We start from the raw sequence: 21,461 nt of genomic DNA, 5'->3' as shown, positions 1-21,461 counted from the left end.
TTTACGCTGTAATAGGCTGCGCGCCGCACGCAGCGGCAGAAGCGCTTGGATATCGACATTGCAATACAATATAGGCGCGCCAGTGGTCGAGACTTACTTTGTTTTGCCACATCAATGGTAATAGTACAGTCAAACCTGTCAATAGTGGCCACCCAAGGGAAACGAAAAAATTGACCGTTATAGACAGGTGGCCGGTACAGACAGGTTATCCAACTATATGTGTGAATTGCCTATACATGTACACGTACATGTATCATCGTTGTATACATCTATAAGTACATAGTGTACATGTACATGCGTACGTACAGTGTATGCACATGTGTGTTTCATGTATTGAACAATGCCCGTGTTTATGAAATTGTTGCACAGTAGCATGTTGTACAGTCGTGTAGAAAGCTTAACACTAGCGCATTATTATGACTGAATAAGTGATGAATACAGTGGTGGCGATTACTTAACGTTGCCCATGAATGACTGGAACGGCCACAAATCAGAAAAACATGCTGAATTACCAGCTCTGTGGCCGCCATAGACAGGTTAAAATCTACCACGGGAAACAAAATTTGTGGCCGCTGGCCGCGTTAGACAGGTGGCCGCTATACACAGGGTCTTTAACAGGGCTTTTCTCTCGGGGTGATTTTTCAGTGGCCGCTATAGACAGGTGGCCGCTAAGGCAGGTTTGACTGTATTATTATGTTGAGACGGCATAACAACGCATGTTTTGATTAAATGCAAATAATTCTAAAAATGAAGGGTCTTGTGAATTCAATTTGCATGCAATGTATTTCTGATACTGTTGGTCCTTCTAGGGTAAGATATGAAGTGTTGAACGAAAACAGAAAAAGAGCTGTAGGTTTGCGAAACTTCAAGCTTGATTTACTGGAAATGAGTTTGGATGTAGATACGTTGTTTTGCCATCTCAAGGCCGAAGAGCCCTAAACGGTTTTGCAGAGAAGCATGACAAATTCTCTTTAAAACTAAATAAAGAAAAACAAGACAAGTGACAATTCATTCAAAAGTGAAAATAGGAAAACTGTCTCAATCAAATCACACTTGTGTGTTCAAAACAGCTGTGTTGATGAGCAAAAGATGTCATAGTACATGAAGAATCCAGAGGCCATTACATCATGTGTAATTATCAAAAATGTGCTCATATTTTCACTAATAAACAAATGTTTTGTCGCAAACAACTTTCTCATTGTTTCAAGTGTGGTAGTAAGCACCACTCTGATTCATGCAGCGTTAATAGTAGCAGAAGATTTCAGAGAACCTGACTAGCAGAGCTCTGGCTGAAGTAGAAGAGAGCTCCACCAAGGTTGACCACTGAGGCTACAGTAAAGACTGGATACCAGCTTCCAGAGTAGGCTACCATAGCTGCAGTGACAGGACCAGCAGCCATGCCAGGCAATGTGGCCTACAGATCATTCAGGGAGGAAACAGAGTGAAATACTGAGAATAGCTTCTTGAAACGAAAGTGTGATTGGCTGACTTTTCAATCCAAAATGATGAGAATACTTGGATTTTAAAAATCATTTGACCCTATCTTAACTGTTGGGGGAGGAGTCAAATTTACCCCCACTCGACATTTCAGGTGATGATTCCACAACGTGCAAAGATTTTAAACCGCCATTTCATGTCTTTTTTCTTTAAAGTCGCCCGCATATTGTGAGACCTACAAGTTGTATTTGCTACTTCCAGGTACACCATTTTGAAGTTATGCAAATGTTTTGTACATGCATTTCAGTCCAAAAACGGCTAACATGCAAATTGTATTTCTTTATAAATTGAACCCCCCCCCCCCCCCCCTCACAAAAACTTGGTCTCAAATAGCCTAGTTAGAATAGGGTTAAAGAGGCAGGGGCCGTATTCTGAGGGCTTATTAAGTGTCTGATTAGCACTTAATTAGCGAATTGGTATTCTGAGAGCATGATTAAGTAGGGGGTTTATTAACTACCATGACAACAAGCGTTTTGGCGGGGAAAGTCTTACGCACTTGCGCGTATCAATGCGCGTACACCTCTGATAGGACTTAATCACAGAGTTAATTACTAATCGGAATTCTGAGCATGTAATTAAGTATGAAAGTTATGCGGTCTTTGATTACAACCCTTCACCTACGCACGCGAAGAGCTCACATAAAATGACAAAATTCCCGGAAGATCGCTTATATTTCTTTTTTTCTCTGAATTCTACGGATACCATGACAACAAGACTCAACCGCTCCTCGGTTACAGAAGACGGTAAGCATCGTTGTGGCCGAGAAAAAACTCTGTAATGCGTGATATCGGAGTAACTCCGATATCACGCATTACAGAGTTTTTTCTCGGCCACAAAGATGCTTACCATCTTTGGTAACCGAGGAGCGGTTGAGTCTTGTTGTCATGGTATCCGTAGAATTCAGAGAAAAAAAGAAATATAGGCGATCTTCCGGGAATTTTGTCATTTTATGTGAGCTCTTCGCATGTGTAGGTGAAGGGTTGTAATCAAAGACCGCAGCGTGCGCACAGAGCTCTTGCATTGTAATTGCAGGGGGTGTGTGGATGTGCGCAATTGAGGGCATATTTGCACGCATGATCATCATTTTGGGTTCTAACAACGCATCTGATTGGATGGAATAACAATTAGATGGGAGGAACCTAAGATGATTATAAGAGACTTAATCATACCTTAATTACGTCCTCAGAATACCGATTTTGCCCATGATTAAGGGCATATTAACTTCTCGACTTAATTACGAAGTTAATTACAGACTTAATTACGACCTCAGAATACCACCCCAGATCTGAAGTTTTTCAAATTTATTTTCCACCACAACTTAGATTAATCTAATAACCCATCATACCTTACAAGATATTAAAGTAAATCTACAATATATGTATTCATTAATACAGCACACTTCTTATGTTTAATTCCTTTCTTTATTTCCTTCTTTCTTTTTGCAGAAGAAATTCATAACACCTGACATTGACAGTAACATATGAAGAAAAACACGTTGAAATATGCCAATCAAAAAGGAGCAATTCTATGTGAAGGATGGTACTGGGATGGAAAAAATAAATTTTCACTCTGTTCTGTACTGTTTTAGTAGTACAGAGCATTACAAATGACAAAATCATCCCAAAATCTAGTGTAAATGTATGTATCATGGGATTTTAAAAATGGGGGGGGGGGCACCTCCAGATATGTCATGAACAAACTTGAAACTACAGTCCCCAATTTACTTGCAAATAGCACCAACTTGGCCTTGTCACTTCTGATCATAAAGAAGAATATCTTTTAAGATTTCTTCATTTGGGGACCTTAGACAAATAAAGAGTCTTAAGCCCCTGTCACACTTTGCCAGATATGGCAAATGCATGAGAAACGAAAGTCGATTCTTGGCATCCATTGATATCTGTTTAAATGTGTTTCATGTCCTTTTTATCCCCTGGATGGACGTTTATCTTCCCGTGATTTCAGTCAGAGCAGCCATGCAAAAAGTTTTGTCTTGCCAAAAACGGATAGCATCGGCTGACCCTTGCCCGATTGTCTTATGTTTTATGCTGTATATGTACTGTACTGTATATGTACTGTCTGTATATGTACTGTCATTTTCCATGCATTTCCATCCACCAGGCCTCATGTAGAGTCTGTTGCTGCAAGACAATGGAACGGATGGAATGGCTATGTCCAGCACATCGAGCACATACGCATGGTTCTCTGACGTTCGATGTATGTCTCATGCATCGCCTACTTGTTGCTCATGTGTTTTGTCCCATGGAAATGTGGTTCATATTTCGTTTCTCATGAGTTCCGCACGTCCCTCTGTCCTGTACATAATTGCCCCACATGCATTGTTAATTGTTTGTCTTGTTCTCCCCATAACAGTGCATGTACGCTCTTCTAAAACGGAAAATTTACACTTTGTCCCTCCGATGGACAATTTGAACAGATGAGCAAAATATTGCCTGTTTCTTGTACGGTGAGCCTATCTGGCAGAGTGTGGCAGGGCCTTTAACCCTAAAAAGACTGGGCTATTTTGGTAGCTCGAAAGACTGGGGGGGGGGGGCCTAAAGGGCCCCCCCTTAAGATCTCGGCCGTGGATCGCGCGATCGCCGCGGAAATTTGCACAATGGTAGTGTGCGATGTAATCTACAAGATCGTATATTTAAATTTTCCAAAATAGTCTTCTTTTATTTTATTTTGATTAATTATGCTAATTTATGCGAGAAATCAGACTTTTTTATCTAAATCAGTAAATAAAGTTCCAAAAGTGTTCATTTTTGGTCTAGATATTCTTTGTAGCATTCTTAGCGAATGTACTTGAAAAAAAATTCGGTATCAAAATCAATTTCTTATTTATTTTATTGTTTTATGAATTTCTTATGTATTTCTTTGTTTTTTCGACCTTTTGTTTTTGTTGTTTTTTTCAGCAAAATTTGTGGCAGACCCTTTTTGAAGCATAATACTACTAAAACAAATTGATTTTAGCCATTGAGAGTAAAAATAAGCATATTTATATGAACCATGTGATAAAACTCAATTTGTATTGACTTTGTACACAAAATCACATTTTTGAGCCATTTTCGGTCTCACGTGCATGTACAAAAAGTTATGTAACTTCAGAACCGTACCCCCGGGCGTCACAAATTTGGTGTCAAAATGTGCGGGAAACTCGAAAGAAAAAAGTCATAGAGCATCGCGGCGAGAGCATTGTGTGTTGCTGAGTAATCGTGCGAAATGTCGAGGGGGGGCCTTTCAGGCCCCCCCCCCCAGTCTTTTTAGGGTTAAAAGTGACACATAAGTTTCTCACCAGGGTATTTGACACTGCAAATGTAATCCCAGCATGATTTGGTGCAACATCTGCATGGTTGCTCATGTGACCAGAGGAGTTGCAGCCACACAGGCCCAAGGAGATTGAGATGAAACTGTTTTTAGAGACAAAACAAAATCATATCAAAGATTACATCTCTGACTAGAACACCTCAGACTTCCTAAGATATCAAGCAAACAATGAAAAAAAGCAAAAATGCTATTTTGAGAGACATCATGTGATGACCTTTCATACTGATGACCTCTACATGTGACTCCTCACACCTCTACATGTGACTCCTCACACCTCTACATGTGACTCCTCACACCTCTACATGTGACTCCTCACACCCCTACATGTGACTCCTCACACCTCTACATGTGACTCCTCACACCTCTACATGTGACTCCTCACACCTCTACATGTGACTCCTCACCACATTACCCTGACAGAGGTCTAAAGACAAGAAAACTGCCAAGTCATCTTGGTGAAAAAAATGAAAACTGATTTTTGTCTGAATATGAAAAGTTCAAGATCTGATTAAAATGTAGACTGTCAAAACTTCACAATTTAAGGATATCTTTTGATACAAAGTTTATCAGGTTTCCAGAGGTGCATAGTTAAAGCGGTTTATCTTGACAGTTTGTTAGTTTTGATTGCCTCATATCATACATGTCTGCCTTTATCTAGGCTTCAAGATCAATTTCCTCAAACCTATGTTCCTCTTATGGCTGGAACTCAACCATTTCTAAGGGTTTTTTTTGTGTGTGTGTGAGTGTGTTTTCATTTTTACAGAAATGAAGACAAACTACAGATCATTAGAAACTTGAGACTCTGAAAAATCATAATACCAGAATTTGGATATGATTGTGCAATGTTGTAATCATCTGTTTATGATGTCGGTTCACAGATCTCATGGCTTGCTATTTAAAACAGACTTGTAAGTTTAGACAAGATGGCCCAATGTGATGAGATTACAATGACCAATGAAAACAATGACTGTACATTGCATTGCTTTGTCAATAGTGGCTTATTGTAAACCAAAGTGTTAAACTGTATTATGTCACGAATAAGGTGAATTGATACAAATTGATCTTTACCATCATACATTGTCCATCTGATGCATGACACCAATGAGTGAATTCCTTCTCACTTTCACTGATTAACGTCAGGAGGCATTACCATGCAATGAAGTCTTTAATCACTACAACACTGTATTTCACATCTGGAATTTTTTAGATAAGGATATTGGGTAAAGGTGATATTTAAAGCCACAGGTACATACACAGAACAATAACATTTCCAGCCCAAAGTCCCCACATAATATTCATAGGATAGAACGTTTTAACCCTTGTGTTGTATAGAAAGTATCGAGTCACTACTGAAAAGAGAGAGTCATATAGCCATCAATCATCATTCCCTCTCAAAATGTATCAAACTGGGAATACCAGTAATAACATATACACACACATAGCAACATCCTTATCAAAGTGAATGCATTGTCATACTATCATATCCTAAAGGAAAGACTTGTAATAGATAATATCATGTTTCAAAGGAAGCTCACCAGACAGCTAAGCCTAATTTATCCACAGAACCAAAGAGCATGATAAAGAGGGCGGGGCCAAGAAGTCCAATGCATGTCATTATTCTCCTGACAGAGAGTACAGTCCAGTGTTTCTTGGTGATCAGGTAGTCTGCATAGTGTCCAGCCGCTTTGTATGGAAAGAAGACGTAGAACACATCCACTCAATCATGGATTCATTACGTCTGTCTTCATATTAGAAAGTCACACAATAACACAATTTTATAATTTTATGTTCACTTTGTATGTACATGAGTTTTTAGTGAAAGAAACGAAAACATATCACTGTTTCACGAGTCAAATGAAAAAAAAACAAAAACAAAAACAAGAATAAACAAAAAACAGGTTACTACTGGTAGTCTAATCATACTGTTTCAACAACTATCCAACACCTGCAATTACTATTTGTTTTGTTGTATCCGTTTACCCTCCAAATCAATAGCACACTCCAATAACACTCTATTTCATGTATTAAAAATTTACCAGCTTATACATAAAGAATGCAAGATACCAGCATGTGAATGGACCTTTGTACTTCAACGTGACATATCAGCTTCCCAATCAATATAGAGCTCCTTCTCAAAGCGCTTCCAGTAAGCAGCCCTAATAAACTTGCGTACAAAGATACATGGACTGCCACTGAAACTTCTCATGGGTGCTTTTGAAAAAACATGACTCAAAGCAGATTGGTTTTAATTTTGTTAAAAATCCTAAAAGAGCCGGGGTTGATGTTTCACGCAATAATTCTACAACATGAGAAGACGATCATGAGGCTTCTTGTCCTTTTTTCTTTCAAGGATCGTGCAACTTTTGAGACAAAATTTGCTCTGTCCGCGTGTACCGTTATGGAGCCATGCCCATTTTGATAATGGCATGTCACCCCAAAATGGGCACAATTTTGTGAATTTATGTACATTTCCTCGGGAAAACAGTGCTTTGTCATGAAACTCATAAAAATCTGACAAATTTTACTATCCATAACTTTGATTGATCAAATTTATACTAATTATGGTAGAAAAGTGGTCCATGACAGTTCCCATAGAAAAAAGAGGGAAAAAAAGGTAAAAAACTAAGAAATACATAAGCAATTCTGAAAACAATAAAATATATAAGAATCTACCTGCCTTTTGGAAGTTTTTATGATGTACAATTGTTGAATATATTAAAACAGATACACAAACCACAATAAAAAAAAAACTTCAAAGCTTTTGATTAGTGTTTAACAGGCTAAAATAAGATATAGGGGTTAATTGGCATAATTAATTGATTTGAATTAAATACTGATAATTTCAAATAATCTTATGACAGAATCTTGTAGATTATGACGTGGGTGTCACACGTACCAACTGATGGCCAAGATCCTGGGGGGATGGGGGTGGAATCAGCCCACCTAGACTAAATGGGCAGAGTGAGTCTGATACATCAGTCCTTTCATTATTCAACCATACTTATACGTAACAGGGCCAAAACATGGATATTCCAGACCTCTTTCCTAAGGTTTCTTTAATCATTTGCTTTCATGATCTACTCACCTACACCAAATAACGAGTTCATGAGATACGGCAGTGCAGTAAAACTAACATCTTGCTTGTTGGCTCCTAAATGCCTCTGTAAGTAAGTTGGTAACCATGACAACACAATATAGTTTGACCAGTTCATGGCAAAGTGGGCAATATACATTGCCCACAGTGGACGATGTGAGATGTAGCTTGTCCAGTACACGCTGTTTGTTGTGTCAACCTGGTTAGGAATCACAAGAGAAAAAATAACAGTATCATGTCAAGGAAAATAAAGGCTTGAAATGAGGTATGGTGTATATGTATGCAGTCACACATGGAATTCTCTCTCTCCATTAAAAAAAACAAAAAAAGCAATTTTGGGTAATCTAGATAATCACTGTGAAATCAACTGTTTTCATTTGTACTGAACAAACCTTTGGCATAAGGAGCATTTCTGGGTCATTGTCAGGACTGTCCTTTGGGTAGAACATTACCCAGATCACCACCCACATGAGTCCAATAGCACCAAAGGTGTAGAACATCATGGCCCAGGAGAGACGGGGGCAAATCTACCAAAACAAAGAAATTTGAATAGAATTCATCATGTGTACAGAAATGTAACAAATGAACACTGAGTTTCTACCAGAAGGCCCTATTTGTATGTTCAGGTTAAATAGATCATAGATCACACAAAGTGCGACAAACATGCAATTTCATAATCATGTAATATATGCATTTGCCTGACTAAATGATCTTTTTTCTAAACCAGTTGAGGACGTGTCCCGAGTAAACTTGGTCAAGTGTCTATGGGAAATGCATGTTGTAGCAAAACCAGTCTGTCCTCAACTGGTTAAGTTCCATAAAAAATGCAAAAACATGTACAAATCTATACAAACACTTAAAAACAAGCAGACTGCAAGAATGTAATATACATGCTAGGAATTTACTTCTATACACTAAGAACAACCACCAAGGCAAACGCCAGACAATGTCTGGCCTGCATATCGCACTTTGTGAGTACTAGTGTTTTTCAAGGTAAGTTTATCGACCGTTTGACCTTTGACCTTGTCAGCCTGCACCAATAATCTAATATGACCAGCATCTTTAGATGATGTATATGTGGTCTGAATTTGGTGGTCATAGCTCAAGGCTGTGGAAGGAATATAATTATTGAGACCACAATACTGTGAGTACAATGCTTTAGGTATACCAGGGAAAGTTCATTGAACTAATGACCTTTGACCTTGGCGGACATCACCATATTACACCTTGACGAGCATTTTTAGGCTATGTATCTGTGGTGTTAATTTGGTGGTCATAATTCAAAGCTGTGGAAAGTTATAGAGAGTACACCAAATTGTTGACGCCACCATCATCACAGACAAAGACAACGGAAGAGTGATGCATATGTCTCGCTTCCACTATGCAGGCAAGACAAAGGCTGCGTTCATCATCTTTCCCATCTTTGAACCATGTTTCAATACCCACTATCAAAACATGTTTGCAAAGACCTTTCAGATTGTGTTTCTCCAGATGTTGCATTTATCATATTTATAATAAGTCGAGAGGGAGGCCTTGTCACTGTGCAGCTCCATTGCACAGCTTGACCTGAGGAGGTGTATGTTTATTTTTGCAAATGATCCCAAATATACATCCAGGGACAAACTTTTCAATGTAACCCTTTACTTGGCCGGGGGGGCGATGAATTGCTATTGCGGAAAGCTATCGCTGCGATGTTCCATGAATTTTTTCTTCGAGTCTCCCGCATTTTTTAACACCAAATTTGGGATGCTGGGGCGTGCCGTTCTGAAGTTGCGCATAAATACATTGTACGTACATGTATGTCAGACCAAAAATTGCTCAAAAATGTGAATTCGTGTTCAATTCCAATGCAAACTGTGCTTAGAGGCAAATTTCATAAAAGCATGATTATTTTGAGGTTTTACTGATTAAAATCAATTAATAACATTTTTTCCTGTTTGGAACAATGTTGGGGACAAATTTCATCGAAAAAAGAATGAATGAAAAATATAAAGGTGAAAAAAGAATGAAAAATATAAAGGTGAAAAAAGGAAATATATAAGAAATTCAAAAAACAATAAAATACTTAAGAATTTTTCCCATGGCACTATTTTTCTTCTCTTACATTTGCTAAGGGCACTAAAAAGAATATTTACATAAAAAATGTGCCTGTTTTGTGGTTTATTTAGTGATTTATACCAAATTGTCTGATTTCATCAGCATTATGCATAATTTAGCATACTTTAGCATAAATGATAATATCGTTCGAAAAATTAACTTCATGGTACATTAGATCACGTCATAGGCAATGTGTGCACCAATTTTTTTGTCACGATCGCATGGTTGAAAGCTGAGATCTGGAGGGGTGGCCTGGGAGGCCCTTCTGTTAAAGTTTGTGGCCATCACTTGCCTGTAGCACTTCAACCAAAATAATAATAATAATAGATAAATAAATAAACAGATAATCAAAAACTTTCAGAAGACTGCTCTGCATAACCAGATTACCATGGCAACCATTTGGTAAAATTTGACTCACCATCAAAATACCTCAAATTCCTGTGACATAGAGTTCACTGTAGGTATGAGAGAGGTTTAAGCTCTTCATCGCATCACATGAATATTCTGAAGAGTTGGATGGCACTTTCCAGAAGTTTGTATGGTGAGCAAAATTCAATGTACAAAGCATATTCAAAAGTAGAAAAAGGGAAAGGTCACATGAGAGGGCATTTCCATTGGAGTCTTTATACATTTTGTAGGCCCTCTGTCTTACCAAAGCAGCCACGGTCTGCCCAACTGAGCCTAAAGCCACCAGGTAACCAAACGAGGTAGATCTCTCATCAGGGTGTACATTGTGAGCAAAAATGTGGAAGATAGTTGGCAAGCAAAATCCCTCCGCAAAACCAAGGATCATTCTCGACATGACAAGAACCTGATGGTAAAGAACAAAAACATAAGACCACATGGAACTAATTCAACTTGTAATCTTTCACGATATATAATTGCATAGGCATTGAAAAAGGATATGGGTTTTGCTCATCTAAGTTGTGAATACCTAATCATAAGCAGCACACACTGAAACAATGCTACAAACTCATTTGCACGCTTGCCAAAGACAACTGAAACTGTTGGGCAAAGAAACTGTATGAATGAAAGGAGACATGCCTCTCAAGAGTACGATTTCCTTGCCTTGATGCTTTTTAAACATGAGAGAGAGAAATTTAAACCGTCTTACAGTGACCAGCACGAGCCTTCCAATAATATAGCTACTGAATATCATTGTTGATATGAACCACCTTTGCAATGGCTTATTAGCATTAGCATGCACATATTCAAGTCATATAATAATAATTTTACATAAACAATAAAGATATCAATACTGTAGGTCTTAAAATCCCCTTACAGACAGCCAGCATTCAAGGACAAGTCCACATTCATAGACATGTGGATTGTGTGAATGCGTATTAGCAGAGCAAATCAGTGAAAGTTTGGGGGAATTCAGACAATCCGTTCAAAGGTTATGAATTATTGAGGTTTCTGCTCAGTCACTGCTGGATAAGAAGACTACTACAAAATATGTACAGCTTGCAGTGGTGGATCCAGAGGGAGTGCTCCCAGCATGCAACTTCTCCCCCCCCCCCCCATATTTTCGTTTAAACAAAAGAAATGAAAAGACCAAAATGGGGGCGTGTGCACCCCTTCCCACCCCCCCCCCCCCCCCACCCCTTACACTTTGATTTTGTAAAGGCACCTCCTCTTTAAGGAATTCCTGGATCTGCCCCTGGCTTGTGATGTCCAATGTGAGGAACAATAAAGAAAATATAAACAAAATTCAACATATTTCACTTTCCTCACATAATACAAGGACACTTGACTTGCCTCTTTCAGAAGGCAGGGGGAAAGATATTATCATTTGTAAGTGACAAGTAAATGAAATGTGCACTTTTTTCCCCAAAAAAATGAAATTTTGTGAAATTTTCTTTATATCTTCTCTATATTGTTCTAGACATCATACACTGTAGTAGTCTTCTCTTCCAGCAGTCACTGCGCAGATACTTTAAAAATTCATAATTTTCGAACAGACTGTCTAATTTTCCCCAAACTTTCACTAATATGTACTACTAATCTTGCTGGGTTCACTCAATCCACATGTACATGAAGGTGGACTTGCCCTTTAAATCATGGCTTTATAAATGCAATTTTACATGATAATACCAAAACGTTTAATTATGATGGTAATTTCTGTCTTGACACCTCTACTTTTATAATGGACTATAATACACAGATATTGCTGAAATCAAAACTACAAACCAACATAAACTTTCATTCTATTTCACCAAATTGGTATATAATTCAAAAGCTTTCTCAGGTCAGAAATTCTGTCATTGGTGATTGAAATTTTGAGGTTTGTTGCATGTGTACAGTTCTGAGACAAAAGGGTGAAGTTTTGGCGATGCTACATGACTTACTGTGAATGATCCTCCTACAACAGGGGTGATAAATGTAGAAAATGACCACACTGCTACTGCTACACCAAGAGTGAGCTTGCCCCCAAACCTCTGTGCAGCTTTACCACCTATAATCTGGAAAGACAAATTGGAGAGAAATATCATAATTAGGCTTCTCTGAACAACTAAGTACCCCCAGCACTTGGTTAATTGCAACAGTTGTACCTTGTATTGTACAAACAAAAGTGCCTTTATTTTCACAAAGCTTTGTTCTACATATTACCACTGATACAAACATTATTGGATATTACAATAGAAACATGAGTAATTATCTCATTTTCCATGTTCAGCTTGCCAGTCTAGTTAAAATTTTGTAAGGATGAATTCTAATAAGACTTTTCTTTTTTCTAAACTGTGAGCTATAACCAGTCTTTACACCACTTTGAGAGGCAGGTATATGAAAATTATACATCACTTTAATGTGAAATAATTTTGAACAGTAACTGCTAAATTTTTCTTCAATACCTTCATGAAAAGCAGTAGGCTTAGTCAAGGTAGGTTCATAAGCTATGCAAAGAAGAAGACAGAGAATGATGCATTGTCAGGAATAACTGAAAAATGCGCCTCTGAATCAGTTAACAGAAATACTACCACCACTACTACTCCTACTTACTACAAATACCACTAGGAATGTATGACTACTAAAAGTATTACTTACTACTAATACTATTCTATCATAATTATCACATTTATGCAAACTCATATAGCGTAATGTCTTGCTATGATGTACCATTTAGAATTCATTCTTTCCCTGATTTAAGGACACTTGAATCGACTACATTATCAGAATTTCCATTGAAACTGAAACATAACAACTTCAGGCGACAGTATTCCACACAAAGGACGGTGAATGTACTTAATGCTGATAAGTGTGCCCAGTATCTAATGATAAAACAAAGGAGACAAACTGAACCTGACTGCTAATGTAGCCATAAGCGAATGCACTAAGGATCCAGCCCTGGAGAGACATGTTCCATCGGTAGACGTCAGCCATGGGCACGATGGCAATAGGCATTATGACACGATCGGCAGCATTGATGAAGTTTGCCAATGAGCAAAGTGCCACAATCCGAATGGACTTACTCAGAGGCATACTGATACCTGGAACAGCTTTGCTTGTTCTAGATACAAATAATAAAGATATGTGAAAATCAGTGAATATATCTAATTAGCACATATAACAAAACAAGAGACACACATTTTACTTTCTACCCCTTGGGTTAAAAATAAGTAAAAATGACCAACTCTAGGTACTAGCACAAAATGGTCACAATCATGCACAGTCTGTATCTATTATCAGCATTGAACCAAGATTCCCTTAGAATTGAGACAATATCATTTAAAATCTTCCTTTCCAGAAAAAAATAATACTGAGGAATATACTTATAACATCATATTTTCAGAATGTCTCGGTGAATCAACCAGGGAATTGACTTGTTTCTCCACACAGCAATTCATTATTAGGTATTCTTCAAGTGACATGTCCAATCACACTGGGTCATTGATACATATGCAGAGCATATGAGTTGTGTCTGATGAAACTGCAACTGTGCTGCAGCAGTAGAGCTGAGCTCTTAGTACCAATTACAAAAGCAGTGCAATGTGTCATGATATTGGTCCTTCACATCTAGATACATTGTACAGTGTACCAGCAAACACTGCAACCCTTTATTGATCTCATGTCACCCTACTAGATTATTAATAGCGGAGTAAAGTATGCCTTGTGATTGGTTAGATTGCATCATGTGATTGTGGAAAAAATTCGGTACAGTAACACACATTTGTACCACTTTCCTGAACGCTTACATCACAGCGTGTCTACGCTTTGTCTAGATATGATGCAGAGATTCATGCAGTGAGGAATGTACAATTGTAGTAGTCCTGAGTCAACAAGGCCAAGCCTTTCAACATATGCGTGCGTAGAGCACAGAATACAGAAAGTATGCTATTCTGCTCAACAATACATATTTATACATGGCTGTGTCAGTGGTAATGGAAGTAAACAAGACATCGTTACTCGAGTTCTGTGTACGAGAAATCAGTATGGTGAGTCTAATGATGTTAGATCCAGTACCACTTCTAGGGCCTCGACCTAGGAAAAATGCATTGTAGATCAAGGAGCCTATTTACTATAACAATTAGGGCATGTTCTATTGATGCACTAGTACTGGACTATAGAACTCCAAATACCAGAACAAGATTATCCATTGTGGGTTGGTTTATTATTCTTTAAAAAGGAAATCCAGTCCAAATATAAGTTAGTCTGATAAAAAAAAAAAGAGCTACGTTCAACGGTAAAAATTTTACTGAAATCAGATGAAAAATAAGGAAGTCATGAAATTTAGAAGTTTTGGTAATTTCTGCTAAACAGTTCTTGTACAGTGGGTATTAATATGCAAACGAACGGGCTAACCATGTCATTCCCTCACAAATTTCATCGATCGTGTACAAAAAAATGACGAAAATGTGTTATTTGTCATCTGATGAAACGCGGAAGTGGCATGAAAAATGAGAAAATTAGCACTCAAGCCTTTGTTTGTTTGTTTGTTGTTTTTTTTTGCTTGTCAGCCAATTCACACCAGTAGTGGTACAAGAAAATGCCAGCTAAGGCCTTTTTTCTTTCTTTCCTTTGCTTGTCAGCTGATGAAGCCTAGAAGTGGCACCAGAAATATAAACTGCCCCCCCCCCCCCCCTCTTTCAAAAACACAGCGCCGGCCCTGGCTCGGGATAGGTCCCTATGCTCCCTTGCTTTGCGCCCCCTCCCCTTTTACAGAATTCCTGGATCCACCCCTGCCTAGATTGTGTTACTTTTAAAGGGGATGGCTAGTAACTGATCAGTGGGAATCAGTGGGAATGATGGGGGATGATTGTTCCAATCCTCGTGGGATTCATTTAAGAGTACATTTGTTGTGTGAAAATTATTTGCTTCAGAGTCGTCTCATATTCAAGTAATGTGCAGTTCAATGTTTCCAGGTTAGTATGCCTGTACAGTGACGGGGCGATCGTTAACGATTAACGTTATCGTTATCGTTAACGATTGATACAGTGGCGTGCGGTGGGCCGATTTCCACACGCCGTAATGGCATCTTTCACACTTCCTTTCTCCCTTTTTTCCTTTGGTTTTTTTTTCCTTACATGGAACTCTATGGAACTCTCTCTTATTGTAGGAAAGACTTCCTAATGAGTCAGTTATGTTCCTTGACTAATTTACCCATAAATACAACCCTAACCTAACCCTAAACCTAGGCTAGGGCCTTAAACAAGTTATAACCTAACCCTGCTTGCTAATTAAGGCACGGACACGGATGCATGCGCACTGCCCTGAAGAGATGCCTAGTTCTGCTGGTTAGTATAATTACGGAACAGACGAGACCAGATCAGATCCTAGCTGGCTTTAAAGACAGAAAGATCTGTCTGTCCGAAGGAGTCTTTTATGTTTTTTGACGTTATCGCTCTCCTCGCAGGGGATCCATGAAGCCAGATGCCGTTTCCGCGGAACAAATCCCCGACCACCAGATACAGCTACCGATCTTTCAGTCAAGCTTTTAGATTAGGTACATTTGTACTATGTGTAAATTCAATGCCTACATTGTAACCGTTACATATAACATCAATTACCGCTTACTGGCTTAGTCGCCACTTGCGTGTATTTCCAATGCACTCCCAGGTTGGTGAACTAACGATAGGCACTGTATTACAGTTGTAGTTCGCTAGCCATAGCGCACCACGTATTAGTAGCGGATGTGTTATACACACACTTCAAAAGTTCAATGTAGGATGCATTGTGCATCATCGCGTTTGAACAACTTTGTTAATCTGCCACCTGAAATCCATTCCAAATCAAAAACATTCTCGCATTAAGAATGGTTTTGTCACCTATTACTTATGGTGAAATACATTTGGATTACAATTATTTGTGTGTTCATGGAGGAAAAAGGTGAATCAGGAATGTCTTTTGAGAGCAATGAAAATCCGTCGCCCCAGTTGATCTCCAATCGCGGCGCACGTTACATGCGATGTGAATGTCTGGCGACTTTATAGGTAGTGGCGACTTAACGGTAATCGACGTTAGAATCTTTATATACGGTACGTATAGATATGGTACCACTGGACAGCATGGTAACTCCAGACATGCACATTTTTGCGTACTAATGACATTCAATAAGCGCAACACCTCATATCATAGATTATCAGCCTCACAGATCAAATTATTAGCCACACAGAACTGAAATTGCAAAATAATGCAACAAAAAAATGTAAACACGCAAAAAAATTCACATTTTAATTTACCTCTGATTTCGAAGAAGTTGTTGATTTTTCACAAGGTTTTATCGCGTGAACTGTTCAAAATGTTGAAGTACAGGTCTAAGACCCCGTTTACACCGCCTGACAACTTTTAGGCCGGCCCAAATTGCGGTACTCGGTGTGCATTTACACCGAGAATTTGGGCCGGCCTATATATAAATATTCTGACAGTAATAGCGGCGCTCTGCATGTGAACAATGATTTACATAATTGGAGCGCGCCCGCGGGAAATGTGTATTGTGTACGTATGCAATTCTGTGAACATCAATCCTCAATTTTAGCACTGACGTTCTAGCATAGTACCTAAACCTATACTATTTTTTTTTCATAATTTTAAAATGTCACTAAATTCGTAATCCTTCAGTGGTTTGTTAGCCGCGGTTTCATCCAACCTCAATCAGGTCAGGAGCATAGGCCTAACGTTACACAAAATTATTTTCATCTTCGTCACGATCACTTTTACTAACATGATACTGAATACCTGGGGATGTAATGACTATTTTGTCCGAGACAGAGCATGGATTTTGGGATAATTCAAATCACAAATAACGTCACATCACCGCCACTACCCAACAAAAATCAATTTCACAGTTTCTCACCATCCTTACCTATGCACAAATTTTCTGGAGTGAGGAAAAAAAAATTACAGAGATGAAACATTGTGAGACATTGCAGGACAGAATTCTCCGCTCCTTCAAGACAAGACAGCATGCACAATATAAGCACTCATAACATTACGCAATTACATCACGATCGCCGCGGAAGGGAAGCAGGACTCGCATTTGGTACCGCATTTGGGCCAGCGTGCGATTACACCGAGAACAGGTCAGCCCAGGGCCGGCCCGAGACAACCTCCGGAGCTTGTCCAAATGCGGGACCAAATTTGGTACCCGCATTTGGGAGCGTGCATTTTTCACCGACTTTTAGGCCGGCCCTGGGCCGCCCCAAAAGTCGGTGTAAACGGGCTCTAAGACATTATACCTTAAAGGGACTGTACAGTACTGGTTGAGGTAGGGATTCATGTTTTGAACATTCCTAAGTGAGATAATGAAAAGCCTGTTATGAAATATGAAAGAGCATGTAATTTCAAGAATGATTCAATATTTATTTGATGAAAATTGGTTTTCAAATGGCTGAGATATCCAAACAAGTGCTAATAATAAAAGGTGACATGCCACAACTTAATAGGATCTCTTTGTTTCACCTTGTTTTTGGATATCTCAGCCATTTCAAAACCGATTTTCATCGAATAAACTTTTGATACCCCTTGTAGAACTGCATTCCCCCTTACATCTCATAGAGCGGTTTCTGAATATCTCGCAAAATGTTAAAAGCTAAATCTACACCTCGACCAGAACTGTACACACCCTTTAAAATACGAAATTTGAGCCTCATTTGCCGATTTTTTTCTTTGTCCGCTCGGTAAGAGTGTGTACGGTGATTCATGGGTATGAATTGTGTTTCTAGCGCAAGGATAAGGTGCCAAAGACGGTGATTATTCCATTACGAAAATCATGTCCAGAATTATAATACGATTTTACACCGTGCAAAAAGACAACTTTCTTGGAGAGGGGTAGATTCTAGATATGTCAGGACTGTAAATTCAAAGTTTATTTGAAGTCAAATTTCTATTTTCCCAAAATCATGAAAATCGCAGAGAATAATGTTTATGATTTTACCGAATTCGTAATTTTCAGGACTTTGTGGATAACAGGTGCTATTTCGACCGAAATTTCACCCTCTGAGTACAGAATTTAGAGCCACAAAAAAAAAAAAAAAAAAAAAAAAAAAAAAAAAAAAAATGTCCGGGGTATCTCCTACTAGTCCTATCATGCATAGTACACCACCAGCTACCACCACTGCACCAGCATCATCAATATGCTGGTTGTAATGTATGGGACAAGCTTAATCCTCCTTCTTTGCTTGAATTCCTCCAGTCGGGAGAACTGCTAAAGTTGCAGAGTTGTCTAAAATGTGAGGTCTATGAATGAATGAATAGTCACAAGGTCACAGGATAAAAATAGGAAAACAACAGGATAACAATGGTACTGGTACTACACGGCTATACGTTTGGTATGTACATGTATCATTCGAGCGTATCATTATGTCGAAAAGAAAGCTCAGAAAGCCTCAGAGATAGGTTATGAAACAGAGGGGGGTTTTTCCAGTCAGAGAGGGAGATAGTGCCTTTAGTGGAGTTGCAGCAAGATCCAAGAGTGGGTCTGGTAAAGCACTCGGGTGGTGTTGCAGTTTTGGTGAGGTGTGTTTTCTATCGCTTTTGGCCACTTGTTAATGTTGGTGAGCTGAGGAAGCTGTCTCTGTCTCTGAGGTTTTGTACAGTGAGCATTCACCCACCAGGTGGGTAACTGTTTCATCAGTGCAGCCAGCATCCTGGGCTTGTTTTGCCTCTTATGATGTGAAGGCGAGAGTTGGTTGGATATATAAATTATAATACCCCGCTGAGCAGTTGGGCTTTGATGGTCTGAGTTGTGAGGGAATGATGCATGATCATTCGAGACACTGATGATCTGATGGAGGGCAGGAGTTTTAATGTTCATGACCCAGGACGGTGTGGACAGTACAGCTGTAGGTGCAGTGATGCCATGGCTTTGTGCTAACTGCCTTCCTGGTGATGTCTGTGCGATGGAGAGTTCTGTGTGTGCTCTTCCACGGCACTTCTCACCATCGATTTCCAGGTGTGTGGAGGGGGTGGTGAAACTTGGTGACAAGTTCATCGATGGGAGGGAGTTCGTACAAGCAAACTAACGCACTTTACAATATATGGGACTGAACAATAAGCATTGATAAACGCCCGACAACGCAACGTAGACTCCAACGTCGTTAGTGTCACACCAAGAGTCTAAGAGTCCTACTTACAAAACCTTGAACAGTCTCACGCTTGAATGGAAATACATACATTTACCTGTGTGAATAAGCCTAGATATGTCATGCCAAACACTCGATGTGTAAATTACAAAGAAATACATTACCTTCTGAAGAAGTTCAAAATGATGCCGCGTAACACGTCGCACTTCAATTCAATGTACAATTACATGTACGTACGTACCGTATACTCAACGCGAACTCAGATCCTCCGCTCGCCGCCGGTACATCGTACCAATGTCCGTAAAAAGTGCGGGGGGGGGTGGGGGGGGGGGGGGATGGTGGGAGGGATCACGACCCCCACAGAAAAAATCCTGGATACACCCCTGATTTCCTTTACAATTTATTATAGTACATGCATATATGATATTTAGGCCTACCGTCATTTCTAGTCCCACCCTCCCCCCCCCCCCATGTGAAAATGGTGATATTCAGGCATTCTCCAATAATTGCATATCTCGATCATCTGTAAAGCCCAAGGGGGCACATTGTGTCCCCCTCCCCCGACTGTAATGTTTTCATTTGCCACTACTACGTTCTTAATTATCCACTTTCCCAAATTTGGTGGCTTTTCCTAAAATTTTATCGCAACAATTTTGATATACACTCAGCAAAAAAAGAAAGTAAACACTTTTTCGAGTTAAAAATTTTCATAGAAGATTTTCATGAAAATCAATATATTTCATACCATATTTAAGGTAATTTAATTGGCTATCAATCTAGTAGGTCAATATAAAAGGAAACTTTACGCATGAGTGAACACATTTGTTTTTATCCTCCAAAGCACAAAAGTAAAAATTGCAAAAATTGACATATTGTCTTTCATTTGCAAATGCCCTTTAAGACATCAATAATAACAAAAGACCAGTTTAACACAATGAGAGACACAAAGACATGACAAAAATAAGTTTATATTCTCTTAATCTCTTTATAACCTCAAACAAAATAAAAGTAGGAAACTTCAGGGCGGAAAATAAGAATTTTTACTGAACTCAAACTTCAAGTGACATAGGGAGTAAGGGCATGAAGATGATTAAATGAACAGAATATCTTTATTTCATTCATTCAATTTAGTAATTTAAGAATTCATAAGACAAATTCAAGAACCAAATATGATTTACAATTTTCCCAATTTGAATATTCAATTCAAAATTCTACCATTTTTGCTAATGTTGCTTATTCTCTCATTTCATGTGAATTTGGATTTGACAGAACATTCTTCATTTTCCTCCATCATTTTTAGCCTTTATTGATCTTTTTGGCTTTATAGAATTTATAGAAATCATAGGTATATTTGTGCAACTGAATCCATGTTCATTATTGTGTAAAATTTGTCTTTTGTTCTTATTGTTACATGGAAGAGCATTTACGCATGAATGACAACTTGATCAATTTTGCAATTTTCACTTTTGTGCCTTGGAAGAGAAAAACAAAGGTGTTCACCCATGCGTAAAGTTTCCCTTTTCATTGACTTATCAAGTTGATAGCCAATTAAATTACCTTTCATATGGTGTAATAATACATTAACATTTCACAAAAATTCTATGAGTAATATAAACTTGAAAAAGTGTTTACTTTCTTTTTTTGCTGAGTGTATAACTTAGCCATGTATGATGTTGCTAGTTGCCATGGAGCCATAAACTGACAACCGTGTCAGACAGATTTTGCATGTTGTTGGTTTTTTTTTTGTTCCATTACAATAGTGGATGAAATGCGGTTTTCTTTGCTGTAATTTGCTGAGTTATCAAAATATGAAGTAATGGTAGTTGTGAATTGCCTGAAATACATGTACTTCCTTTATTTGCAAGTGACATAGGCATCCAACAATAGATAAAATAGAGATAATTGAAAAACAGTATTTTTCAAAGATT

General features: G+C 38.6%; 1 protein-coding gene across 1 annotated transcript; it reads right to left on the bottom strand.

Annotated features, from left to right (window-relative positions):
* Nucleotides 1-470: 470 nt before the first annotated feature.
* On the bottom strand, nt 471-19,730 carry LOC139714972 (sialin-like). Its single transcript, XM_071626618.1, has 9 exons — nt 19,698-19,730; nt 13,316-13,523; nt 12,364-12,477; nt 10,668-10,826; nt 8,311-8,445; nt 7,910-8,117; nt 6,360-6,507; nt 4,793-4,907; nt 471-1,414 (listed from the first exon to the last, which is right to left on the bottom strand). The coding sequence occupies exons 2-9, from the start codon at nt 13,493-13,495 to the stop codon at nt 1,262-1,264; spliced, it is 1,212 nt and encodes a 403-aa protein (XP_071482719.1). The 5' UTR covers nt 13,496-13,523; nt 19,698-19,730; the 3' UTR covers nt 471-1,261.
* Between the last annotated feature and the right edge of the window lie 1,731 nt (nt 19,731-21,461).

The sequence above is a fragment of the Diadema antillarum genome, unplaced genomic scaffold (assembly GCF_040938485.1).
Source record: "Diadema antillarum isolate AM-2024a unplaced genomic scaffold, OU_Dant_1.0 seq00002577_RagTag, whole genome shotgun sequence".
Lineage (NCBI taxonomy): Eukaryota > Metazoa > Echinodermata > Echinoidea > Diadematoida > Diadematidae > Diadema > Diadema antillarum.
Note: the sequence above shows the minus strand (reverse complement) of the source record. Positions and strands in the feature narration are given on the sequence as shown.

Bases quoted from the DNA above. Each gene is read 5' to 3' on its own strand.
- LOC139714972 (XM_071626618.1), bottom strand. From the start codon at position 13,495: ATGCCTCTGAGTAAGTCCATTCGGATTGTGGCACTTTGCTCATTGGCA. The intron at 8,446-10,667 runs GTAAGACAGAGG...TTGTTTTGGTAG, and splicing joins GGCAGACCGTGGCTGCTTTG to ATTTGCCCCCGTCTCTCCTG. The intron at 4,908-6,359 runs GTGAGCTTCCTT...CTCTAAAAACAG, and splicing joins AAATTAGGCTTAGCTGTCTG to TTTCATCTCAATCTCCTTGG.